Here is a 27520-nt window from a genome sequence, read left to right as displayed (position 1 = left end):
AAAAACTATCTCCAGCTGGGAAAATACATTTTCAACGGACATCCAACTCGGAATTCCACGTCGGGAACACTGGCCTCTTTCTAGAGCTCCGACCTGAAGATCACCGACGTCATGATTTGACCTTGTTTTTTTCCAGAGTTTACAGTTGTCTTGAAAGCACCATAAATCCAGAGAATGCCAAATGCCTTTAAGTTCCTCAGTTTTCACCCCACATGGAAGGTGGCTGCATTTCACCTATAACGTATTGTAATGAAACAGCAGGGAGCAGGTCTCGAACCCTCGATCTTCGAGCCCGAGGTCCGGGGCGCAATCGATTGTGCCGCAAAAACATGCTCGTGCAGCAGGGTCGATTTCGGCGGTTATAAACCCAGGGTCGTTACACTACTCCCTCCTTTGAAAGAGCACGTTCTCGCGCTAGCTTGCGTCTCTACGTCGTACAGGAACGCGCTCACCGGCCAGGCACACGCACTGTCGTGGATGCAAGGTCCGATCACTTCTGACACCAATGTAATGAAACAGGCAGGGAGCAGGTCACGAGCCCTCGACCTTCTAGCCCGATGTCCGGCGCGCTATCAACAGTGCCGCAAAAGCATTCTCGTGCGGTAGAGTCGATTTCCACCCAGGGTCGTTACAGTATGTTTGCGGACTGCCATAATATCATAGAAGAAGAAGAAGAAAAAAACAACCGCCACCACAGTAGAACATATTTGCCACCACCAGTGACTGAAGAACCAAGCCGGTACCCCCAAAAATATTTGAATCCGGAACTTATTGTACAGTACTTGTTGTAGTGGGGATCTATTTGACGCCCTTAAGTATTTCCGGAAATAACACATGCAAGAGTAATCTTTACATAACGTTTGTCATTAAGATACTACACATCTTGGAGGTAAGATAATATATTTTTATTGGTGCTATTTGGACACGATTTGTGTGACTGTCATCAAGACCATGCCACCAAATGGTTTAAACTAAATTGACAAGGCGACTAGCTAGCATAACTAACTTTTCTGTGGTCCATCGAGCGACAGCAATACAAGTTGTCTCTGCGCGCTTGTACGTTAAATTGTAAATGATTTGCTTTAATATATTTTAGAAACTCATCAAGGTAAAGATTTTACTACTGTGCTGGAGAAAAACTAAATGTAGCTCTCGTTGACGCGCAATATCCAACGCGTGCGCATGGACCAGAGCTAAAAAAGCTAGCTAGGCTAACGTCTGGCGAGTTGTTGACATTATAAATACCTGTTAGCTAACGTTAAGTAACAGTGATAGAAAGTTATTGTTCGCTAGCATTATTTCTCTTCAATGCCTCTAATATTTTATGCTGTTTACCGCTCGTTTTACAGTGACGACATACCTGCACTCAAGCATGAATGTGAACCAGGGCCAGGGGACAGTGGGTAGCGACCCGTTGATTCTGGCTACCGCTGGATATGACCACACAGTGCGGTTCTGGCAAGCCCACAGCGGCATCTACACCTGGACAGTCCAGCACCAAGACTCGGTATCCTTACCTTCACTTGCTTCACACGAATTTATCAAGACCTTTCTTGCAGATTAAGCCTTCATTTCGTTTCTAGACCAGCTGTTGTAACAACTTAGAAAGTGCTCAAAGTCTCCAACTCCTGGAGAAATTTTTGTGAACACCCCAGTGAGCACCATACTTTTAAAATATGTATTTTGCTCATAGGGATGTTGTTTCACAACGACTATAGCTAGCTGCCTTTTAATATGTATGTTGTTGCACAATGATTATAGCTAGCAACCTTTAATTATATTCTTAACCAGTACTTTCAGCAAGTGAACTCCCTCGAAGTTATTACCGACAGAAGTATGATTGCAGCTGCAGGTTTGTTCAGAAATAAAATATGCAAAACCATAAATATAATTATCATAATTAATGTGGGCTTGACTGTGTCTTTTGTTCTATTCCAAAGGTTACTAACACATCCGTATGTGTGATCTAAACTCCAATAACCCAACCCCGGTCATAAACTATGACGGCGTCAGTGGGCTGGATCGCTGGATGTACACAGGAGGAGAGGACTGCATGGCTCGCATCTGGGACCTGAGGTACTGTTGATAATACTGTCTGCCTGCCTGTGGGCCATGTTATGGCATTCTTACCAAGCTGAACATTGCTCTGGTCCAAGATCAAGGAACCTGCAATGCCAGTGGATCTTTCAAGTCAATGCTCCCATCAACTGTGTGTGTGTCTTCATCCCAACCAGGTAAGTCAGTGCCTGCGGTCCAAACACATAAAAGACACACCCTATCCCGTCACTTGTTCAACCTGCGATGATTGTGTTTTCAGCCACCGGTGGCTTGTGGGTGCTTTATATGCTCCACATTCAATTATGAGTGCATGTCTACTTATATTAAATATATGATTATTAATATATGCCTACTGTATGATAGCTAGCAAATTAATTAGCTAACTAACGTTAGCCTGGGTGTGTCTTTTGGACTGCAAAACTGATTTAATATATGCCACCACTAGAGGGTGCACTGTTACTGGACTGTCAGCGTTGTACTGTTAACTGTTGATAAACACCTAGGCTAATCCTAACTTTCTTTAAACTCTGTCTATTGTATCAAATTGATTCTCAATCGGGCTTGTGCATTTTCCAGGCTGACTTGATCGTGGGGGACGAGCGGTGTGATCCTTATCTGTGATCTGAAGACCGATCACAATGAGCAGCTTATTCCTGAACCAAAAGTGTCCATCAACTCAGTCAACATCGACCCTGACACCACCTACATGGCAGCAGTCAATAGCTCGGTCAGTATGCTTAACAAGTGAATTATATTATACTGTACACTCTTAATACATAATATACACTGAACATAAATATATATGCAAGGTGTTGGTTTCATGAGCTGAAATAAAAAATGTTCCATATGAACAAAAAGCTTATTTCTCTCAAATGTTGTGCCCAATTATGTTTACATCCCTGTTGTGGCATATCAAGACGCTGATTAAACAGCATAATCATTACACAGGTGCACCTTGTGCTGGGGGACAATAAAAGGCCACTCTAAAATGTGCAGTTTTGTCACACAACACAATGTTACAAATGTCTCAAGTTGAGGGAACATGCAATTGGCATTCTGACTGCAGGAATATCCACCAAAGCTGTTGCCAGAGAATTGAATATTCATTCCTCTATCATAAGCTGCCTCCAACATCGTTGTAGAGAATTTGGCAGTACATCCAACCAGCCTCACAACCGCAGACCACGTGTAACCACACCAGCCCAGGACCTCCACGTCCGGCTTCTTCACCTGCGGGATCATCTGAGAACAGCCACCCAGACAGCTGATGAAACTGTGGGTTTGCACAATCCCGGTTTCAACAGTATCGGGCAGATGGCAGACAGAGTGTATGGCGTTGTGTGGGAAAGCGGTTTGCTGATGTCAACGTTGTGAAAAGAGTGCCCCATGTTGGCAGTGGGGTTATAGTATGAGCAGGCATAAACTACAGACAAGAACACAATTGCATTTTATCACAGGCATTTTAAATTCAGAGATACCGTGACGAGATCCTGAGGCCCATATTCATGACATTCATCTGCTTCCATCACCTCATGTTTCAGCATGATAATGCACGGCCCCATGTTGCAAGGATCTGTACACAATTCCTGGAAGCTGAAAATGTCCCAGTTATTCCATGGTCTGCATACTCACCAGACATGTCACCCAATGAGCATGTTTGTGATTCTTTGGATCGACATGTACAACAGCGTGTTCCAGTTCCCGCCAATATCCAGCAACTTCACACAGCCATTGAAGAGGAGTGGAACAAAATTCCACAGGCCACAATCAACAGCCTGATCAACTCTGTGAAGGAGATGTGTCACGAGGCAAATGGTGGTCACACCAGATATTGACTGGTTTTCTGATCCACGGCCCTACTTTTTTTCTAAAGGTATATCTGACCAACAGATGCATGTCTATATTCCCAATCATGTGAAATCCATAGATTAAGGCCTAATGAATGTATTTCAATTGACTGATTTCCTTATATGAACTGTAAGTCGGTAAAATCTTTGAAATTGTTTCTATTTTTGTTCAGTGTAGTAATTGTGATCTCGCTCTACCTCACAGGGAAAGTGTTATGTGTGGAACCTGGCAGGAGGGATGGGTGACGAGGTGACACAGCTCATCCCCAAAACCAAGATCCCTGCTAATAAGCACTACTCCGGCCGCTGCAAATTCAGCCGTGATTCTACGTGAGTACAACACACACACACCTCTTTTAAGGAATGTGTGCATAATACAACCTATACTAATCTGTAGTAGTCAGATTTGATTGCATGTCTTGTATAGTAAGTTTTTTTTATGTGACTTAACTGTGTTTTTCCCAACAGGCTGCTGGCGACCTGCTCGGCAGACCAGATGTGTAAGAGGAGGATGTCTAACTACTCTCTGACGGAGTTGAGCATGGAGTAACAACCCTGGCGAGATGTCTCGAGGCTTGATGTGGGACTGTGCCTTCTCTGGAGACTCACAGTACGTTGTGACAGGTCAGTGCTAAGTTGTATTATGGTAATACTATGATCATTACTAAATGAGTTGTGTATTGACACGATCTAGCTCTGTTCCTGGAAAGCTACCATCCTGGAGGTTTTCACTCCAACCCTAATCTAGCGCATCTGATTCTAATTATTAGCTAGTTGATAAACTTAATCAGATTAGTTACAACTGGGGTTTGAGCAAAAAACGTACAGGAGGGTAGCTCTCCAGGGACAGGATTGAAGTGAAAACGTGCAGGAGGGTAGCTCTCCAGGGACAGGATTGAAGTGAAAACGTGCAAGAGGGTAGCTCTCCAGGGTTGACGTGAAAACGTACGCGGGAGTAGCTCTCTAGGGACAGGGTTGAAGTGAAAACCCACAGGAGGGTAGCTCTCTAGGGACAGGGTTGAAGTGAAAACCCACAGGAGGGTAGCTCTCTATGGACAGGGTTGGAGAGACCTGATCTAGAGTGAATGATCGTTTTGCGTTTGAAAGTGACTGACTTCCTTCCTAGTGTGGCTAGATTGACTTAACTGACTTTGGGCAGTTCTGACGTAACAATTAATAAATGTGTGATGTATGTGTTACAGCCTCTTCTGACAACCCGGGACGGCAGTGGTGTGTGGAGACTGGGGAGATTAAGAGGGAATACAGCGGCCATCAGAAGGCTGTGCTGTGTCTGGGCTGATGAGGAGGAGCTACTCTATAGCGAAGCTCTGTGACTGTAGATAAATATCCTCCTGTCTATGTTTGTCTCACAGCTTCTGCTTGCACAAAAGTTGATTATTTATGAGGGGAGGGGCTGTTTTTATATTTGTCAAAAGGACTACATTCAGGGAGAGTGTCATGGCCTTGTTTGTCTAATAGCTTGGACAAGGAGTTTCGTGATGGGCCACAGCTTGATGAATGTATTTAAATTCACTAACTTAATCAAAGGTGACAGGTCTCAAAAGTTAAGTCTTTAAAAAATCTGATGGATATCTGGAAAGAGGACTGCATCCCACCAGTGACTGTTCAGGATATAACAGGGCTGCATCCCACCAGTGACTGTTCAGGATATAACAGGGCTGCATCCCACCAGTGACTGTTCAGGATATAACAGGGCTGCATCCCACCAGTGACTGTTCAGGATATAACAGGGCTGCATCCCACCAGTGACTGTTCAGGATATAACAGGGCTGCATCCCACCAGTGACTGTTCAGGATATAACAGGGCTGCATCCCACCAGTGACTGTTCAGGATATAACAGGGCTGCATCCCACCAGTGACTGTTCAGGATATAACAGGGCTGCATCCCACCAGTGACTGTTCAGGATATAACAGGGCTGCATCCCACCAGTGACTGTTCAGGATATAACAGGGCTGCATCCCACCAGTGACTGTTCAGGATATAACAGGGCTGCATCCCACCAGTGACTGTTCAGGATATAACAGGGCTGCATCCCACCAGTGACTGTTCAGGATATAACAGGGCTGCATCCCACCAGTGACTGTTCAGGATATAACAGGGCTGCATCCCACCAGTGACTGTTCAGGATATAACAGGGCTGCATCCCACCAGTGACTGTTCAGGATATAACAGGGCTGCATCCCACCAGTGACTGTTCAGGATATAACAGGGCTGCATCCCACCAGTGACTGTTCAGGATATAACAGGGCTGCATCCCACCGGTGACTGTTCAGGATATAACAGGGCTGCATCCCACCGGTGACTGTTCAGGATATAACAGGGCTGCATCCCACCGGTGACTGTTCAGGATATAACAGGGCTGCATCCCACCGGTGACTGTTCAGGATATAACAGGGCTGCATCCCACCGGTGACTGTTCAGGATATAACAGGGCTGCATCCCACCGGTGACTGTTCAGGATATAACAGGGCTGCATCCCACCGGTGACTGTTCAGGATATAACAGGGCTGCATCCCACCGGTGACTGTTCAGGATATAACAGGGCTGCATCCCACCGGTGACTGTTCAGGATATAACAGGGCTGCATCCCACCGGTGACTGTTCAGGATATGATGAATTCCAGTAACGAGACTAACTGGTTTGCAACATTTACTCTGTGGTGCTTTTGTCTTGATACTCTTGTTTTTTTTTTGTGTTAAGTGTTAGCATCTTTCCATTTTCTTTCTTTTTAGTACCCTAATTAAGAGAATCTGTACACAACTTGGTTTATTGAAGGGATCAAGTCATTTTAAGACATTCCAGCAAGAGGAGGGACTAAGGTGGCAGGGGCTGCAGTATTGAGAGTGAAAGCCGGCTCCTGTTCCCCGGTTGTATTCAGTGTTTTCTGGAGCCGGCGACACTCCGGTTTCTTAGCAGGGATGAAAAGTAGCACTTTGTTTCCATGATCAGTGCTGGTATGTGCTGCCGGAGACCGGATGATGCAGGTCACTCTGGCAGGTAGTAGAAGCAGACAAACACACAGATGTTACTGGGGAAGCAGATGTCTATGCAGAAGTAGACTAGACACTGTTTACCTGGACCTTCACAGAGAGAGAGAGAGAGAGAAGGTCTGTTACTGAACAGGCAGTTTGGGTGAAAAGACCAACAAAACCCCAAAGTATGCAAGTCATAACTACTGCCTGCTAATGGAACCGTATCTCCATTGAGTTTTACTCACTTGGTGATTCAGAGTAGCAAATTCATCCTCTGAAATAGTTGGCTATCAGTGCTCTCTGCTATAGAGAGAGTTCGATACTGTATTGGTCATCTACCTGCTGTAGTTAGGTAGCAGTGAGTTCAGCCTAAAGGTTGTTCTTATTTACTGCTGTGACTTTGTAAAGGTCACACACACCACTTTTTTAGGATTATGTTTCTCACGCTGTTCTGGAAAGATCTGCCAGCACACAGACTGGGAGCTGCTCTATTCTGGAAACATCTGCAAGTGTAACGGATGTGAAACGGCTAGCTTAGTTAGCGTAGGCGCTAAATAGCGTTTCAATCAGTGACGTCACTTGCTCTGAGACCTTGAAGTAGTAGTTCCCCTTGCTCTGCAAGGGCCGCGGCTTTTGTGGAGCGATGGGTAACGATGCTTCGAGGGTGACTGATGTGTGCAGAAGGTCCCTAGTTCGCGCCCGGGTATGGGCGAGGGGACGGTCTAAAATTATACTGTTACACAAGCACACAGACAGGGAGCTGCTCTATGCTGGAAACCTCTGCCAGCACACAGACAGGGAGCTGCTCTATTCTGGAAACATCTGCAAGCACACAGACTGCTCTATTCTGGAAACATCTGCCAGCACACAGACAGGGAGCTGCTCTATGCTGGAAACATCTGCCAGCACACAGACATGGAGCAAGGAACTTGTTTAACAAAAGGGCTCAGGTCTTTGCTCAGAATTTAATATAACATTTGACACACTTTAAAATAAAATGCTTCACAGTTTCATCTTTAATGCTTATGTCATTGTAAATGCCAAGGCAAGTGAATGTGTATTTAGCATGTAGCTAATGATGTGAAGAAGGGTAGTCCCACTCCCTGGTCTCACCGTTTTGTCTCCTGGTCCAGTGGATGGAGCTGTTTTGACACAGGGCCTATAGAGGCTCCTCCAGGGTGGACACGTCCACCTGACTGCCCCCCATCACCCCCAGAAACTCTGTCTGTCTCTGGGTCTCATTCCCCAACAACACCAACTGACTCTCCTGGCAGGAGATGATCACATTTGTAATTGTTGGAGCACATTATTTCAGGATTATTAGGAATGATGAGAATAAGCAACATGTACACCAGAGGCGTTATGATTGAACTCAGTGGTTTTTCAAACGACAAATAAAAATGGTGTAAATTAACATATAATGACAGAATGGTTCAAAATAGCTGTTGCAGACAAACTCAAGGTGTAATTATAGTGCAGTATCTTTATTAGATCACTTCAGTGGTCTGTCAGGTTATTGTCTCAGCTCTGGTCTCTCTCATTTGGCACAAAGACCATTTAGTAATTGCACCATGTACACTATTGATGAGTCCGATAGGGACCACTTAACATGCCGTTATGCCTGAGCAAACCTTCTAACAACCTGTTTCCCTCCACTCTGAAGAGCATTGTGCTGCAGAATGAAGAGATTGACCCCAGAAAGGCCCAGCATTAAGTATATCCAGTAAATCAGACACTGAATGACCACAATCAGTGGGTGGGTCTGATGCTAAAGTCTAGTTTTATGAGATACTTGATACCATGCGAGTCACATCTCAAACGACTCCGATACCATGAGAAAAGCATGAAACACTTAGGATTTTGACATATCTTTTGAGAGAGCTATTCTATGTAAGTAACTTAAGTCTATACAACCAATGAATGATTGAGTCCAGCTGCAGTGGCCCTTCACTATGAGGTAAATGACATGAGTAGCTTCATCACACACGAGCTCTTGTGAATAGATTAATTAGCCTAGGCCTAAATTAGATAACCATTATTCAATTTGATCTGAGCAAGTAATCATCTCATGAAGTAAAATAACTAATGAATAGGCAGCAAGGACACAGCTGGATGTCATCATGGCCCTGTAGATTCACAGTTCCACAGCAGAAAAGCACCCCATCCATTCTGTAATGACCATTGACCACACATAACCAAAAAGCATACCTCATTAAAAGTGGTCCTCTGCCAGATTTGCTCTTTCCTCGCTAACCAACCATAGTTTCTCCTCTTTCTCCAGTACAGCGATGCCTTAACAAACCAAGTAGTCCTCAAACAGTGGCCATTGTGCAGGTCTGAGCCTCACTGCTGTCCCAACCTGTAAGGGGATCCAGGGGAGGGAGGGGGCTAGGAGGATCAGATGCCCTGAGGAATTCAGTCCTAGAGAGGCTCACTACACTATAAGCATGTAAGGCCCCCCTCTGGACTGGGAGAGGAGAGGGATGCCAAAATCAACACCCCTAAATCCGATAGGGTCTGGCTGGGTATGGAGAGGGAGGCAGAAGTGGCACTAAGCTATGAGTCCCTTCCTATGATCCACCCCTACTGCCACTTCACACATTAGCAGCAACAGTGTGACTCACCTCAGCTCCAATAAAAACAAAGGTTGGTTTGGAGAGTGGCTGACACAGTAAGCTGTTTCTGCATACCCTTTAGTTGTTGCCATGCCAATTTAAGTCCCAAAACGGCATAGTTCCTCTGAGACTCATATGATGTGAAATCCAAAGTAGTATGTTTCATACGCTGTTATAAATTGAAAGAGTGACCATCTATACCTGTTGCGTTGATAGCTGGAGGAGGGAGTGCACATTTTCAGAATCAGATCTCTCCATCTTACGCAGGAAGCAAGTATCCCGGTTCTCAGTCTTGTAACATATCAAACCCTGCACAAACATGAGTCAGTTCAGTGAAGTGTTGTTGAATACCGAGAAACAGCCACACCAATAGAATGGTTGGAGCTTGTCTCAGTTCAATAAACTTTCAACTCAGAAAAGTCTTCCTACATGTTTGACATCAAAGAGCACAGTGGACGTGTGGTTGGCCTGTGAGGTCACCAGGTTGTTGTGCTTGCCCACCAATGCTGATCGGTTGATCAGGGTTCCAGTCTGATCCGGAACTGTGATTCTAACAACCTGTAAAGACTACAGTAGAGGGATAGGTTTACTCAGTGTAAACTCACTATCAACATTGTGATTGTACAAGTGTGAGCGAATATTTTGTCCATCAACTACAGTCATGTGTGCTTCTATGCTTGATTGGGCTACAGCAACTCATAGTTTAAATGCCAGATACAAAGCACTGCGTTCCGACAGGTGAATCAGATGTGAGTGGTCTCTCCTACCTCTTCGTCTGGATGTCTGAGTCATAGATGCCCCGTGACGCTGAGGGCGATGATGACAAGGAGGAGAGTGGCACCGAGGGTCACCCAGAATGCCTTGTGTGGGAACCGGTAGGACACTGCTGGACCGTTGAGGATGAGACCATTCACAACGACAGCTTATCACAATCTACATAGTCATTCTTGTCTGGGTGGGTGTCTGTTTATGGATTCAACAATATTGTTGACTTCAACAACACATTTTCTACAGTTGAAATGACCCACCTATACTCTGAGTACAGCACAAATAATATCACAACTTTGTATTTCTATGAAAATGACCTTTCCAAGAGCAATATGTAATAAAAACAAACTTGAGTCCAATAAAAAAATCATAATTTTGCCACAGATCATTTAAAGCACCACTGAGGTACAGATGAATCCCACTCCTACCACACATTGTGAGTCCTCCAACCTGCCAGTTTCTGAGCGTTTCCAGCACCTCACCATCCTGCGTCTCCTGACTTCTCTCACTAACTTCACCCTTCTCTCAACTATCTGCATGGAGCTGTGGTCATGACCAGCACTGAGACGCTCTGCGATACACCTGGTCAACTTCTCTCTCTCCAGACCCGTCTCCCCCTCTCACAGAAACACACGGGTGACAGGCCAAACCCTTCAGCTGGCTACCCTCACCCCAGACAATGGACAAAGGGGCGAGACAAACTCACCTCTGTGGACAGGCTCTGTCAGCCAGGGCAGGGTTATATGAGGAACGGTCCAGGTCGATGAAAGGTCGAGGTGACTTGAAGAGCTGTAGTGTTAATAACACCAGGGTCCAGCGCAATCCACAGGGTAGGCTTTGATTTTGGAAAAGGTATGTGTTTATTTTTTTGTTTGACTTGGGTCAAGGTGAATACCGATAATAGTTTGATTATTGTATTGGCAGTACAGACATGTATTATAGACACTAAGTTGTAGCGGTATTTATTAGAGAGGGGTAAAGAAAGCTTTTGTTCGGGCGCCAGGCAGGTATTAACCATGCCGAAAGGAAAAGAGTAGACTAGAGAGAACCACTACCAGACCCACACACATCAGCAGAAGAGACTGCCTAGAGTGAAGCCTGTTTACCAGATAGCCAGTGGAGAGAAAAGAGAATACACACCATATAAAACCCACATCACAGCACAGGGGTAACCCAAACAAAAATACCTCATACAATAATACTAATAATGGCATAGCAATTCAACAGCAACTTCATACAAGAACGAACCCAGTCATCAACATAGGATTTGCAATAATCTGTATTAATTTCTAGTGGATGAGTGCAAAGGGTATGAATGTGGGGGGTGTTCATCGACACAACAAAGGCCTTAAAAATGTCCAGTCTTCTCGGCCACATGTCATTAGTACATCTCAATACAGTTCACATAACAATACACAATTTGCAAGCAACCTCCCTTTTAACTGAAATGTCCAAATACTTCTGGCAGGGTAATAATAGTCCAGCTCTAATGAACTTCAATGGGAAGTGCATTGGAAAAATAGAGAGTCTGTTGCATGGTAAAGCACTGGAACGATAGAGGGAAGAGAAAAAGAGAAAGAGAACAAGAGAGATCTTAGCTGTGGTCTTCAGGCGTGCAGGTGTACTGTCTGACTGTCCGATGGTTTGTATGTTAAAGCTTCGCAACAATGTTGCTACTAATCCATGCGATCCATAACGGGCGCGGTCCCAAACGAAAACAACCACGACCTAGAGCAATTACACCGATGATTGAGTTAAACACTCTATAAACTACACACGCTGAAAACAAACAAAACTTCTGCAGCACAGCACACACAATCAAACTGTCGCGCCACCAAAGAGCCCCTCCCCAAAGAGCTGAACGAGCTCTCTTTATTTTCTCCTTCCTTACTGCTCATGCGCTCTTAAAGTGGCAATGCACGGTGAAGGCTCCGTGCAGATTTCGCCACAAAGTTACTAAGACTTACATTTCAATAAACACACTTAACAAGACAGTTGATTATTTTGCAAACCCATAACCTTCAAATCGAATGGGAACAAATAAAATGTAGTTATATCTTAACATTTACAATACATCAGGATACAATATAAGAGTATAAGCCAGTTTTTAAGTATACACCCTCAGATGAATGGGTAATGTAAACTGGAAAAAACAACTCAGCATTGGTACAGGGAACATGACAGTGGACAACATTAGATATATCATTCCTGATTCATTGTTAGTGCACTCCAGTATTCTGTATTTCTGCATAGCTCTCTGCCTTAGATCAATATTTAGTGACATGTGATTGCAAATGTTAGCACACAGATGAGGGAGTGCGTCCACATTTCCCATGACTGTGCTTGAGATCATTGCTACAGAGGGATGTTGAGCAAAGGATACAGGCCTTGCCCTTTTCCCTCTTCACACAGCACAGACCTTTCTCTGCTATTTCCCGAACAACTCATTTGAATTTTTTTTTTATCAACACTGGAAATCAGGAGTGGCTAACTCGCCCTGGAGAACTAATGGATGTGTAGGGCAGGTTTTTGTTCCAGCCTTGCGATTTGTTTCCTTTTTTTGCTGCTGAATCTATGCGGTATAATGCAGCAGGGCTGGAACAAAGGCTTGCACACCCAGTAGCGCTGCAGGAAGAGTCAGCTACATCTGCTGTAAATCTTGAATATATATTCAGAATATCTATAGCACACTGTAGTTAAAATAACTTCAATCTATACTGAACAAAAATATAAACCCAACATGCAACAATTTCAAATATTTTACTGAGTTCATAAGAAAATCAGTTAATTTAAATAAATAAATTAGGCCCTAATCTATGGATTTTACATGACTGATATGCATCTTTTATTTATTTTTTATTCAACTAAGCAAGTCAGTTAACAACAAATTCTTATTTACAATGACAGCCTTGGAACAGTGGGTTAAATGCCTTGTTCAGGGGCAGAACAACAGATTTGTACCTTGTCAGCCCTGGGATTCAATCTAGCAACGTTTCGGTTACTGGCCCAAAGCTCTAACCACTAGGCTACCTGCCGCCCCATCTGTTAGTTACAGATACCTTAAAAACTAACCAGTCAGTATCTGGTGTGACCACGATTTGTCTCATGCAGCGAGACACATCTCCTTCAAATAGAGTTGATCAGGCTGATCACACCTGATGGTAAATGTAGTCACTACTACAGTTTGGCGTGATGGTAACATTCTTACATTTTTGATTAGACGACCAGTGTTGGAATCGCAGCCTGCAACATGTAACGTCATAAATACATTGACGTTTCGTTTCGATGGTGGATTAAAGTACAGATTTGTATACATTAGTGTAGTTTGTTTCCTGAAGTCTTCGTATTATAGAAGCGGTTGATTCTCTTATATTCCTGAATTTTCACATCCAGAACCCAGAAACACACAGGGATTTCAGACGCACATAGTCCTTAATGCTCTTTTATAATGAATCAATATTAACCAGTCATCAATCCAGACTCAAGTCTCACTGAGATAAAACCTATTAAGACTGGTTATCCTTGTAGAGCAGGCACGAGTTCTGAAATACTCTCCACATAGTAGTCAGGCACCAGCCCCAGCCGCTCCGGACAGCCACTCTCCTGATGGCCCTCAGCGTCAGCCACAGTGGACACCCCGGTCAGGGTTAGCAGGGTCTTCAGGCCACAGTTGGACCCCAGAAGAAAGTCCCTGTCCAGCCGGTCCCCCACCATGAGGCAGCAGGCGCTGTCCAAGCCGAACTGGCTGGCCACACAGTCATACATGATGTGTTTGAGTTTGCTCACAGTCTGGGCCTGGCGCTGGGCTGCGGTATCCACAGCCTTCAGGATACAGCCCATACCAGGTGGAGACAGAGAGAAGAGGACAACACATTCAGTGTTGTTGACACTTGAACATAGAGTAACAGAGATGAAAGATCTAACTTGGGGCAGTGGAAAAACCCTCACGGCTCACTGTACGCTATTACAGATCATTAACACAACAGTCATGTAACCTCCCTGTATGTGAGCACTACTGTGGCAGAGATGGTGCACACACCACGAACAGTAACCACAGTCTGATTGGTTCATACTCCAGCTGTTGTCTCTGCACAGACATCCTCCTTACCTGGGAAAGCTTTGCCTTCTTCCAGGGGCAGTCTGGTGTCAGTGTTGGTTCCCACCAGTAGACAGTCAGGATTGTTGAGGTACTGCAGGGCTCTGTTCAGTTTCATGTAACTGAAGTGTTCATCAAACCCAACAACCGCAGCCTTCACCTCAGGGTCCAGTGGCACGTTGGCCCAATCCATCTGGACACCTGATATAGGATCAGGCCCCACACCTGTCTGCTGGATCCCAACCTTCTCTAGTTCCTGCCTCATTGCATTGCTTCCTATGAGATACACTTTGCCATGCAGTTTGGAGACCTTTTGAGGTACATTGCTGAGCAGTACGCCGTTCCAAACACATCATCCTCTGTCACGTTGAATCCCATCAATGCCAGTTTGTCTGCATACATCTTTCTAGTTTTAGTGTTGTTGTTGGTGACGAAAAATACTTTCTTTCCATTCTTCTTTAACAGATTGATAACGTCAGGGGTGCCAGGGATGACACCATCACAGTCGAAGAGGACATTGTCCATAGAATCGAGCATTTTCTTTATCAAGGGACCGCTCAAACCGGTGCATTTTGACACAGTCATTGGGAAAACGTGTGTGTACTGTCAACTACCGGTACCTCTTGTTCCTAACTAGATCAGTCAGTGTCCAAAAATAACTGCCAATTAACGTTACTGTAGGCTACCACTTGCTTGCAGACAACCCACGACATATAACGCAAAATGTACGAGAACAATCTCCCCCGACAAAAATATGACATTCAATTAAAACGAGTACTATCTCATGTGATCTTGCAATTGAAAGTTAAGCGAAGCTTTTCCTGAACTTCGAGCATTACATCAAATCCATACTGTAACACATTTACTCACCGGTTTAAAGTGGCAGGAACGTCCATGGGGTCGTCACTAGTTAACCCAGCCACACAATCATAATTTTGGCTAACCCCAGCCCATTTCTACAATTTCACATCTGATTTTAAACCTAACCTTAACCACACTGATAACATTATGCTTGTCCTTAAATTAAGATCAAAATGCTAATTATTTTAGACAATTCTGACTCTGTGGCTGTGTTAACTAGCATCCATGCGCTTCCTTCCGGGTTCCGGTAATCTTGTCCACCAGCCGGCTCTCTTTGTCTTTTTAAAAATGTATTTAACCTTTATTTAATTTGGCAAGTCAGTTAAGAACAAAATCTTATTTACAATGATGGCCTACCGGTAGTAATTGAGCCTGGGGACGAGGTTAGGTTCCTTGTGGGTCAACTTGTGCAAGCAGCAAGCAAAGCTCCATTAACATGTTTCTGTGTACACACTGCAATCATTAAATTGAATTACTTGTTGGCGTGATAATATGATTATGCATCCTTGCTTCCTCTAATACAAAGATAGGCTTACACCATCTGTAATGCATTCATCCCAAGGGACAGACACCAGCCTGGGAAAAAGTGTCAAGAGAAGCTTTATTGCCAGTTAGAAATTCCCCAAAACACATACACTACAACAATATATTTAGAAATAATAATAATACATACATACATTCAGTAGTGTAGTAGACCTATATCAGCCTCTGTCAAACTCAATTGTCTTTTTTCTGCACACGACGAAGAAGGAAAAATACACTATATATACACAAGACTATGTGGACACCCCTTCAAAATAGTGGGTATTTCAGCCACACCCGTTGCTAATAGGTGTATAAAATCAAGCACACAGCCATGCAATATCCATAGACAAACATTGTCAGTAGAAGGGCCTTACTGAAGAGCTCAGTGACTTTCAACGTGGCACCGTCATAGGATGCCACCTTTTCAACAAGTCAGTTCGTCAAATGTCTGCCCTGCTAGAGCTGCCCGTCAACTGCAAGTAGTAGGCCACACAAGCTCACAGAACGGGACCGCCAAGTGCTGACGCGAGTATCACATAAAAATAGTCTGTCCTCAGTTGCAACACTCACTTCCGAGTTCCAAAATGCTTCTGAAAGCTACGTCAGCACAATAACTGTTTGTCGGGAGCTTCATGAAATGGGTTTCCATGGCCGAGCAGCTGCACACAAGCCTAAGATCACCATGCACAATGCCAAGTGTTGGCTGGAGTGGTGTAACGCTCACCGCCATTGGACTCTGGAGCTGTGGAAACGTGTTCTCTGGAGTGATGAATCACGTTTCACCATCTGGCAGTCCGACGGATGAATCTGGGTTTGGCGGATGCCAGGGGAATGTTACTTGCCCCAATGCATAGTGACAACTGTAAGGTTTGGTGGAGGAATAATGTTTTTCATGGTTCGAGCTAGGCCCATTAGTTCCAGTGAATGGAAATCTTAACGCTATAGCATACAATGACATTCTAGACAATTCTTTACTTCCAACTGTGACAACAGTTTGGAGAAGGCCCGTTCCTGTTACAGCATGACAATGCCCCTGTGTACAAATTGAGGTCCATACAGAAATGGTTTGTTGAGATTGGTGTGGCAGAACTTGACTGGCCTGCACAGAGCCCTGACCTCAACCTCATTGAACACCTTTGGAATGAGCTGGAATGCCGACTGCGAGCCAGACCTAATCGTCCAACATTAGTGATGTCGCTAATGCTCTTGTGGCAAGTCCCGGCAGCAATGTTCCAACATCTAGTGGAAAGCCTTCCCAGAAGATTGGAGGCTGTTTTAGCAGCAAAGGGGGGACCAACTCCATATTAATTCCTATGATTTTGGAATGAGATATTTGACGAGCATGTGTCCACATACACTACATTACCAAAAGTACCCCAGGTTTCTAAGCACCCCGTTACTATAGAACCACCTTTTGGACTGGTCAGAGGCTGGGGGACCACAGAAGTGGTCAGGTGAGGGGTGGCAGTGCTGGCAGACATTCCTTCGTCCCTTGTACCACTCGTTGGAGGTCTGGTTGACCAGAGCTATGAAGGTGTAGAACATGGCATAGCTCGCCAAGAGCTTGAACACGACAACCAGGAAACCCAGCAAGAAGACGATCCTAAGGAAAATCAGGAACAGGTGCTGGGGGGAGACAGAGGAAATACAGTGCATTCGGAAAGTATTCAGACCCCTTGACTTTTTACACACTTTGTTACGTTACAGCCTTATTCTAAAATAGATTAAATCAATCTACACACAATACCCCATAATGACAAAGCAAAAACAGGTTTAGACATTTCTGCAAATGTATAATTTTTGTATTTTTTATATCACATTACGTAAATATTCAGACCCTTTACTCAGTACTTTGTTGAAGCACCATTGGCAGCGATTACAGCCTGGAGTCTTCTTCGGTATGACGCTACAAGCTTAGCACACCTGTATTTGGGGAGTTTCTCCCATTCTTCTCTACAGATCCTCTCAAGCTATGTCAGGTTGGATGAGGAGATTTGCTGCACAGCTATTTCCAGGTCTCTCCAGAGACGTTAGATTGGGTTCAAGTCCAAGTTCTAGCTGGGCCACTCAAGGACAGTTAGAGACTTGTTCCGAAACCACTCCTGCATTGTCTTGGCTGTGTGCTTAGGGTCGTTGTCCTGTTGGAAGGTGAACCTTCACCCCAGTCTGAGGTCCTGAGCGCTCTGGAGCAGGTTTTCATAAAGGATCTCTCTGCACTTCGCTCCGTTCATCTTTCCCTCTATCCTGACTAGTCTCCCAGTCACTGCCGCTGAAAAACATCCCCTGCTGCCACCACCATACTTCACTGTAGGGATGGTGCCAGGTTTCCTTCAGACACTTGACGCTTGGCATTCAGGCCAAATAATCTTGTTTCTCATGGTCTGAGAGTCCTTTAGGTGTTTTTTGGCAAACTCCAAGTAGGCTGCCATGTGCCTTTTACTGAGGAGTGGCTTCCATCTGGCCACTTTTCCATAAAGGCCTGTTTGAGATGCAGAGATGGCTGTTCCACAGAGGAACTCTGTCAGAGTGACAGAGTGGAGCTCTGTCAGAGTGACCATCGGACTCTTGGTCACCCCCCTGACCAAGGCCCTTCTCCCCCGATTGCTGAGTTTGGCCCGGGCGGCCAGCTCTATGAAGAGTCTTGGTGGTTCAAAACTTAATTAAGAATGATGGAAGCCACTGTGTTCTTGGGGACCTTCTATGCTACAGACATGTTTTGGTACCCTTCCCCAGATCTGTGCCTTCGACACAATCCTGTCTCGGAGCACTACAGACAATTCCTTCAACCTCATGGCTAGGTTTTTGGTCTTACTTACACTGTCAACTGAGAGACCTTATATAGACAGGTGTATGCTTTTCAAAATCAAAACCAAACAATTACATTTACCACAGGAGGTCTCCAATCAAGTTGTAGAAACATCAATGGAAACAGGATGTACCAGAGCTCAATTTCAAGTCTCATAGCAAAGGGTCTGTATACTTATGTAAATAAGGTATTTCAGTTTTTTTTTTTTTATACATTTGCAAACATTTCTAAAAACCTTTTTTCACTTCGTTTTTAAGGGCTATTGTGTGTAGATCGACGAGGGGAAAAAAGTATTTAATCCATTTTAGAATAAGGCTGTAACCTAACAAACTGTGGAAAAAGTCTGAATACTTTCCGAATGCACTGTATATATGTGGGAAGTGCATTTAACTTAGGATATAAAACTGAATAAAAATAATTTGTATTCTATCTGTAAGCTGTACCAAAGTGTGTGGGGGTTTCTGTGGCACTTTAATGGAACTAGAAAGGATTTCATTCATGCAGGAAAGCATGGAAACATCAGGCACCAACATCCTTGTGTGCATGCGTATCTGTATATCCAGTCTGTATAGCCAGTCTTTTACCTGTATGACAAAGAGGATCCCTGCCTGCCGTTACTGCCCATTATCATCTACATAACGGCCTCGTAGGATGCCTGACCGCACCACAGCGTGCAGGAACATGTTCCTCGTCAGTAGTACCATGTCTGCTGTCATGATATACACACTCAGCAGGTAGAGAAGTATTCTGAGGTCTGATGCAGTTGTTGACCCAGAGACAGTGGTGGTCACACACCTGTTGCAGACTCTTGGACAACACAAGGGAAAACATTGGATATTCAATACAGTTTGAAGACAATAATAGTGGCAGTTATACATTATCTTGTAACAATCTTAATATGTTTTATGCTGTTCTGAGAAGTGTAGTTTAGACTGTACTATGCCTATAGTAGACATTCAGAGGTACAGTATCCAGCCTTAGATCTGTGACTAAAAGCTGAAGGACCAACCTGTACTACGTACTACAGTGTTTTGAGAACATTTGACCAGCTGACAGGGTGGACAGCAGACTCCAGGGTGGAACATCCTCTTGTCACATGGGTATGCCTGGAGCTGGCCTGCATGTCGCTTCTTTGTTACTGTAGCTACAGAGAAAGAGAGTACTTCATTTAATCCCTGGTGGGATTGTATTGCACATTACAATGTGCACATCAACACGACCACCACATAGATAGCAAATAGTGTGAGGAAATATGTTAACCTGTCTGAGTTGGAAAGATGTCAGGAACATCATGTAGGAAACTTAGCGTAGCTACCTGGCTGTCAAGCACTGACTGACTACAAATACAGTAACTAGCTAGCTATGCTAACTTATAATTTAGTCTCCTTACATTACGAGATAATAGCTTAGCATAACAATAATCATTACAATAAACCTAGGCTAATGTAATTGTAAAGGGTGCAGGTTAGCAACATCAGGATGCTTCCTTCCACATTTCACTAACATAGCTAGCTAGTCTAGCTGAGAGTAAGTTAGCTACTTATCGTAACATGACTTAATTGAGCCATGTTGTTACTTACCCTATTTGTGGGATGTACAATTCATAATTTAAATGTGTGCCTTAACTAGTGTTGCAGTAAACTCCACTCACTTTTATGGACCATTCTCATGCACGTTGTGGGTGGCTTCACTTCTGTGGACCATTCTCATGCACGGTGTGGGTGGCTTCACTTCTGTGGACCATTCTCATGCACGGTGTGGGTGGCTTCACTTCTGTGGACCATTCTCATGCACGATGTGGGTGGCTTCACTTCTGTGGACCATTCTCATGCACGATGTGGGTGGCTTCACTTCTGTGGATCATTCTCATGCACGGTGTGGGTGGCTTCACTTCTGTTGACCATTCTCATGCACGGTGTGGGTGGCTTCACTTCTGTTGATCATTCTCATGCACGGTGTGGGTGGCTTCACTTCTGTTGACCATTCTCATGCACGGTGTGGGTGGCTTCACTTCTGTTGACCATTCTCATGCACGGTGTGGGTGGCTTCACTTCTGTTGACCATTCTCATGCACGGTGTGGGTGGCTTCACTTCTGTTGACCATTCTCATGCACGGTGTGGGTGGCTTCACTTCTGTGGACCATTCTCATGCACGGTGTGGGTGGCTTCACTTCTGTTGACCATTCTCATGCACGGTGTGGGTGGCTTCACTTCTGTTGACCATTCTCATGCACGGTGTGGGTGGCTTCACTTCTGTTGCATGTTCATCTTCTTCTTCTTCTTCTTCTTGTTTTTGTTCTTCTTTTTGTTGTTCTTCTTTTTGTTCTTCTTGTTGTTGTTCTTTGTTTTGCTTCTTCTTCTTCTGTGGATGTTAGCATGTTCTTGTTCTTCTTTTTGTTCTTGTTCTTCTTTTTGTTCTTGTTCTTGTTCTTCTTTTTTGTTGTTGTTCTTCTTCTGTGTGTTTTATGGCAGACTACAACCTAAAAAGGTGTATTGCTGCCACCAACTGGACAGGGTTGAAACAAACAAGGTAAAAATATAACCCATAGGTGATAGGGAAAACGAACTTAATCCACCCAAAATAAAACAATATAAAAAAAACACATTGACAAATCCGTAGCCTGTTGCTAAGTGTTTTTTTGTTTGTTTTTGTGACACTGATGTTGCTGGTGGGAAGTCAAACTATAGCATCACTTTGGCGACATCCTGATGGACTGTTACCGGACAAATTGTAAACATGGATAAATGGAAATATTATAAGTAATTGAGTTTTGATGTTTTATCTCATGCATGACAAGGTTTGTTGTTAATCATTCACAGTCAAGCTAATTAAATTCATTCAGATAGACTAAATTGCTATAGATTTGTTTGACTTAACATGAACTTTTTGCAAAGATTGAAAATGAATGGATAAGTAGAAATGTTCACAGTTTTACCCCATTTCAATATTGTGCACCTGCTCCTCAGTTGCACACAACACAAAGGCATCATGACACAGGCTGTTGGATCTGGTTCCTGAGTTTTGCCTGCGTTTTCAAACAGGCCCTGCTCTCAAGTTACACATACAGTTAGTGAGAGGAGTGTTACTTAGAGGCACTTGCTCTGTAGGCTATGTATTTCTTCATCGTCTCAGGGTGTTGAAAGGTAAGACTGCATCTTATTTATAAAATCATAATGGGAGCTCAAATGAATGTGTTTTGAAACCGTTCTGGGTAGTTTCAATAAGTATCTTCATTCAATAGGATTGCATTGAAGTTTTTCCAGCATCAGCAGACTGAATATTCATGAATTTGTTGGCTGTAGATGTAAACACCACAGTTTGTTTACTGTTGGGAACCTCCACATTATATTCACTTTCACACTGAGTCACATGCTTCAATTCAGGCGGTAGTTACATGATGATGGGTCCTATCAGCTTTAGCAGTTCTAGTCATTTGTTTCAGTAAATGACTTGATTATTTTTGGCTCTGGGAATGAATATTGCTTTCATTTTGTTCTAGTCTGTCTCTGCTTTAAACAGGTTGATGTCTTGCCAAAACAGTCAGGTACCCACCGACCAGGCTCAGTCATCTTACCTCAGGCTCAATGACCTGTATAATGTCACTCGGTCTCTCTTGCTCTCCCATATTCCCATATATAAGTCAAGTGGCCATCTTAGGTTGGGCAAGGTGTAAGATGAGAGTTTGATTGAAGGGAACAGTGTTTGTTTGGAGATACAAGCATGGCTGTTGAATAATTCACCTGGCCCAGTATGTATTACCAGGACTATTACTTTTACTCAACTATGAGGTACTTTTTCACCTTTGCTGTTTTCTGTGTTGGAAAATAAGTACTTTACATTGCTGTTTTAGCTGTCTTAGCAGTCTTAGCTGTCTTAGCAGTCTTAGCTGTCATAGCAGTCTTAGCTGTCATAGCAGTCTTAGCTGTCATAGCAGTCTTAGCTGTCATAGCAGTCTTAGCTGTCATAGCAGTCTTAGCTGTCATAGCAGTCTTAGCTGTCATAGCAGTCTTAGCTGTCTTAGCAGTCTTAGCAGTATTTAGGCCATTATAAACCATGTGTTATTACTGTTACTATATCCATTAGATATGACTATGTTATTACAATATTATTACTGAATTCCTTTAGAAGAAAAATGCTAAACTAATGTCACAGTAGTCGTGTTCCATGCTCCATAAATTCAATCATCTCCGATAAACGTCTCTCTCTACAATAAATCCTTCTCATTAACCACCTGCTTTTATTAGTATGTTTATTTTTATGTCCTCCTGTGATTTGTAATTCCATTATCCATATTGTGTGATTAACCTTTTTCTGCACATACACTGACAAATATACCACAACTCACTGGCAGTTCTCAATTAACATTGACTGATGACCATGTGACTAGTAACTAGCCTGCTGATTGCTTCTCTGTTGCCCAATACTATTTTACTGTAAATTGCCTCAGGGACAAGTTGCTGCAGCACTGTTTTAAAGAAACCCAGATCAGAGGCATTCATGCGCACCACTGAGTCTGTGTGGATATCTCCACATCCCTAACCCCAATAAAGGGGGGCATATGTCCCTGTCCTGATAGGGGGTGGAGTGGGATTTAAAAATTCTGCCCATAATCCCATTAATCCAGAGCAAAGTCTTAAATTGCCACTGCTCCTTCTCAATAGGGCTGAGCATTGAGGAACACACACACACACACACACACACACACACACACACACACACACACACACACACACACACACACACACACACACACACACACACACACACACACACACACACACACACACACACACACACACACACAGACTACCACACACATAAGAGCGCCCAGGCACACGCTCCAATTAGTGTTCATCAACCCCTTTCTGTATGACACACACAGTGATTCTGGGCCAGTTTCCGTCCCTTGGAGGACGTCACCTAGCAGTGAGAGAGAGCAGGAAAAAAGACAGAGGAGTATTTATAGAAGAAAATGGGGGCCCTTTTTGGAGAGAGGTTTTATTAAGGAGCGGAGTAGAGCGAGGGCGTCCCAGTTTTATCATTAACACTGTGCAAACGGCCTGCAGGACTGCAAGGACACACTCTGGGAGGAGATTCTGGAGTAACTCTGTGACAAGTCTTCATGTACTGTCACCCTTTTCTTGTGTTGCGGTGGCAGTGTGGATGACTCTGTAGAGGACTCTGTGGATGACTCTGTGGATGACTCTGTGGAGGACTCTGTGGAGGACTCTAAAGATGGGGTATTTTGAATTGACAACCCCGCTTGTTTGAATGGGGGCTGTTGGTATGGTCCAAGAGGCTTTTTTACTGTACAGCCAGGTTGGATACTAGCTCACAGATAGGCCACCTGCAGTTTGATACAAGATGAAGAAATTTCTACAGAACAAGAAAGGCAGATATTCTTTCAGGAACCAGAACAAGCCTGCTGTTCCTCGCTATCCATCTAAAGATGACTGTAAGTCTGTCTGTTTGAATGTCATTCACTTATTGAAACACATTACTGTTTCAAGACTTTGGAGGTTGAACAGCAGACGCTGGCTCTGTTTTAAGGTTCATGTTACATTTTCAGACAGAATAGATATTTGTATAGTTCTATATTTGGCATGTGTGACCTGTCGTATCAGGGACGTTTTTGGAAGCAAACTCGTGGAGGTTAATACATGCTGATCCTGTTTTAATGCTCTATAAATGTAATAGTTTATAGAATGTTATAAAGGTTCACAAATTAAGCGTTAGGGATTGGAGTGTATTACCACAAAAAGCAGGATGACCTGCACTCCTAGATTTAAATGTGTTTTCTGTGTTTGGTTATGGCAGAAATGTTATGCTTGAGTCGCTCTCATGCAGGCAATAGAGTGCCCTCCATCAGAGCCCTCCGTCAGATAGAGAGTCAGTGAATTTTGATGTACAGTAAAATGGATTAACTTTGGAAGAGAGCACTTCATGCTCCTCAAGGTCAAATACTCTGAGATGCCTTTGGAGTTGTGAACAAGGTCAGTGACCCCAGGGGTTCGACAGGGGTTCAACCCCCCACTGAGAGCACCATACTCCTTCTCATTCGCATCTCAATCCAGAACATCTTTCTCATCAGACTCCCTGTGGGTTTCTTCATCTTCCTCTCCTCTTCGTCATTTTTCTTCTTCTCTCATGTAGTCATTGCGATGCCGACATCCAATCAGGGCTGGCCAGAGGAGTTTGGCTTCCAGCTGGGAGGAAGTGGTCCTAGCTACATCCTGTCTGTGGAGGAGGGGAGCAGTGCCTACCTGGCGGGGCTGCAGCCAGGTGACCAGGTCAGAGAGATTCTAGGTCCTAAACTAAACCAAAATTATTTTTATCCTTTGTTTACCCATTATTTAACAAGGCAAGTGAATTGACAAATATGCAGTTAATAGTATTATGTTAAGACTTCGATAATATTATGATGATATTGTAATAGTATGATCAGGGATTTACAGTGCCTTGCGAAAGTATTCGGCCCCCTTGAACTTTGCGACCTTTTGCCACATTTCAGGCTTCAAACATAAAGATATAAAACTGTATTTTTTTGTGAAGAATCAACAACAAGTGGGACACAATCATGAAGTGGAACGACATTTATTGGATATTTCTAACTTTTTTAACAAATCAAAAACTGAAAAATTGGGCGTGCAAAATTATTCAGCCCCTTTACTTTCAGTGCAGATAACTCTCTCCAGAAGTTCAGTGAGGATCTCTGAATGATCCAATGTTGACCTAAATGACTAATGATGATAAATACAATCCACCTGTGTGTAATCAAGTCTCCGTATAAATGCACCTGCACTGTGATAGTCTCAGAGGTCCGTTAAAAGCGCAGAGAGCATCATGAAGAACAAGGAACACACCAGGCAGGTCCGAGATACTGTTGTGAAGAAGTTTAAAGCCGGATTTGGATACAAAAAGATTTCCCAAGCTTTAAACATCCCAAGGAGCACTGTGCAAGCGATAATATTGAAATGGAAGGAGTATCAGACCACTGCAAATCTACCAAGACCTGGCCGTCCCTCTAAACTTTCAGCTCATACAAGGAGAAGACTGATCAGAGATGCAGCCAAGAGGCCCATGATCACTCTGGATGAACTGCAGAGATCTACAGCTGAGGTGGGAGACTCTGTCCATAGGACAACAATCAGTCGTATATTGCACAAATCTGGCCTTTATGGAAGAGTGGCAAGAAGAAAGCCATTTCTTAAAGATATCCATAAAAAGTGTCGTTTAAAGTTTGCCACAAGCCACCTGGGAGACACACCAAACATGTGGAAGAAGGTGCTCTGGTCAGATGAAACCAAAATTGAACTTTTTGGCAACAATGCAAAACGTTATGTTTGGCGTAAAAGCAACACAGCTGAACACACCATCCCCACTGTCAAACATGGTGGTGGCAGCATCATGGTTTGGGCCTGCTTTTCTTCAGCAGGAATAGGGAAGATGGTTCAAATTGATGGGAAGATGGATGGATCCAAATACAGGACCATTCTGGAAGAAAACCTGATGGAGTCTGCAAAAGACCTGAGACTGGGATGGAGATTTGTCTTCCAACAAGACAATGATCCAAAACATAAAGCAAAATCTACAATGGAATGGTTAAAAAATAAACATATCCAGGTGTTAGAATGGCCAAGTCAAAGTCCAGACCTGAATCCAATCGAGAATCTGTGGAAAGAACTGAAAACTGCTGTTCGCAAATGCTCTCCATCCAACCTCACTGAGCTCGAGCTGTTTTGCAAGGAGGAATGGGAAAAAACTTCAGTCTCTCGATGTGCAAAACTGATAGAGACATACCCCAAGCGACTTACAGCTATAATCGCAGCAAAAGGTGGCGCTACAAAGTATTAACTTAAGGGGGCTGAATAATTTTGCACGCCCAATTTTTCAGTTTTTGATTTGTTAAAAAAGTTTGAAATATCCAATAAATGTCGTTCCGCTTCATGATTGTGTCCCACTTGTTGTTGATTCTTCACAAAAAAATACAGTTTTATATCTTTATGTTTGAAGCCTGAAATGTGGCAAAAGGTCGCAAAGTTCAAGGGGGCCGAATACTTTCGCAAGGCACTGTATACTGGAATAGCTGTTTCTGGGTGTCTTCATTAAACGGTCTTTCTCTGACCAGGTGCTGGAGATCGAGGGCCAGAATGTGTCCACTCTGGGAGTCCAGGCTGTCATCTCCATCGCTCAGACCCAGAGGAACATCCCTCCCAGCATCGGAGTGGTGTCTCGCATCCAGCAGGTCTGAATTCGCTCTGACTGGGACTCACCTGGCACCATCATACTTTAGTAGTACAATGTTTGATACTTCTAATTGATTTTATGTCAATGTTTCGGTATTACTGCTTGTGCCAACTGAAAATCTGACTCGTTGTATTTCTGATACCTCATGTAACCCCAGAAACTGTAGTGGCAATGCTGAATTTGCCTTGCTAATTTCATTGGCAAGGCCATACTTTTCAAGTCATTAGTCAAAATTATTTCTCTCTATCTTGACATAATACAAAGAAAGTGAAATAAGAATTCCATCTCTGCCTCTCAGATGGACATCACCCCGGGTCCTGATGGTCGTTTCGGCTTCACTATCGTGGGAGACTGCCCCCTCCTGGTGGAGGACTGTTCGCCCTGCTCTCCGGCGGGACGGGGTGGCCTGGGGGCCGGTGACTACGTCATGGAGGTCAACGGGATCCCGGTGAGGCAGCACGAGATGGCGGCGGCGCTGATCAAGGCGTCCCAGGGGCGAACGCTGAGGCTGGGGGTGCTATGTCTGGGGCCCAGACAGAAAGTACGCAGCAGTGGGAGTATGGATGGGATACAGCCTGGAGGAGACGGGATGAGGAAGGACCGCAAACACAAGGCCCTGGAGTTCAACAGGAAGGTGAGGCTTTGTTTTAAACTAACTGTTGTATGAGTTATACACGGGAACATGGATGTTATTGATTATA

At 43.9% G+C, this 27520-nt stretch overlaps 1 protein-coding gene, 1 long non-coding RNA gene and 3 pseudogenes across 3 annotated transcripts in view; 2 read left to right on the top strand and 3 right to left on the bottom strand.

Annotated features, from left to right (window-relative positions):
• The first annotated feature begins 457 nt into the window (after window positions 1-457).
• LOC110502901 (target of rapamycin complex subunit lst8-like) lies at window positions 458-5264 on the top strand (annotated as a pseudogene). The gene is made up of 8 exons (XR_016491126.1): window positions 458-889; window positions 1350-1507; window positions 1801-1852; window positions 1941-2234; window positions 2635-2785; window positions 4111-4235; window positions 4374-4529; window positions 5108-5264. The product of XR_016491126.1 is annotated as a target of rapamycin complex subunit lst8-like (transcript).
• Window positions 5265-7972: 2708 nt separating this feature from the next.
• Window positions 7973-10718, bottom strand: LOC110503132 (BRICHOS domain-containing protein 5-like; annotated as a pseudogene).
• A 3081-nt stretch (window positions 10719-13799) lies between these two features.
• Window positions 13800-15048, bottom strand: LOC110503066 (phosphoglycolate phosphatase-like; annotated as a pseudogene).
• Window positions 15049-18767: 3719 nt separating this feature from the next.
• On the bottom strand, window positions 18768-21038 carry LOC149972594 (uncharacterized). Its single transcript, XR_016491215.1, has 3 exons — window positions 20223-21038; window positions 19581-19715; window positions 18768-19378 (listed from the first exon to the last, which is right to left on the bottom strand). It is a non-coding gene; the product is annotated as an uncharacterized LOC149972594 (long non-coding RNA).
• A 2462-nt stretch (window positions 21039-23500) lies between these two features.
• The window catches only part of grid2ipb (Grid2 interacting protein b), a 56314-nt gene continuing 52294 nt past the window's right edge, over window positions 23501-27520 (top strand). The window contains exons 1-4 of the mRNA XM_090217451.1: window positions 23501-24027; window positions 24726-24862; window positions 26701-26817; window positions 27118-27453. Of these exons, the coding sequence (XP_090073577.1) occupies window positions 23937-24027; window positions 24726-24862; window positions 26701-26817; window positions 27118-27453 (681 nt within the window). The 5' untranslated portion in view covers window positions 23501-23936. The remainder of the gene's footprint in view (window positions 24028-24725; window positions 24863-26700; window positions 26818-27117; window positions 27454-27520) is intronic.

Source organism: Oncorhynchus mykiss, chromosome 23, assembly GCF_057628025.1.
Source record: "Oncorhynchus mykiss isolate SJ-2025 chromosome 23, ASM5762802v1, whole genome shotgun sequence".
Taxonomy (NCBI): Eukaryota; Metazoa; Chordata; class Actinopteri; order Salmoniformes; family Salmonidae; genus Oncorhynchus; species Oncorhynchus mykiss.
This window is presented reverse-complemented; position numbering and strand designations above follow the sequence as displayed.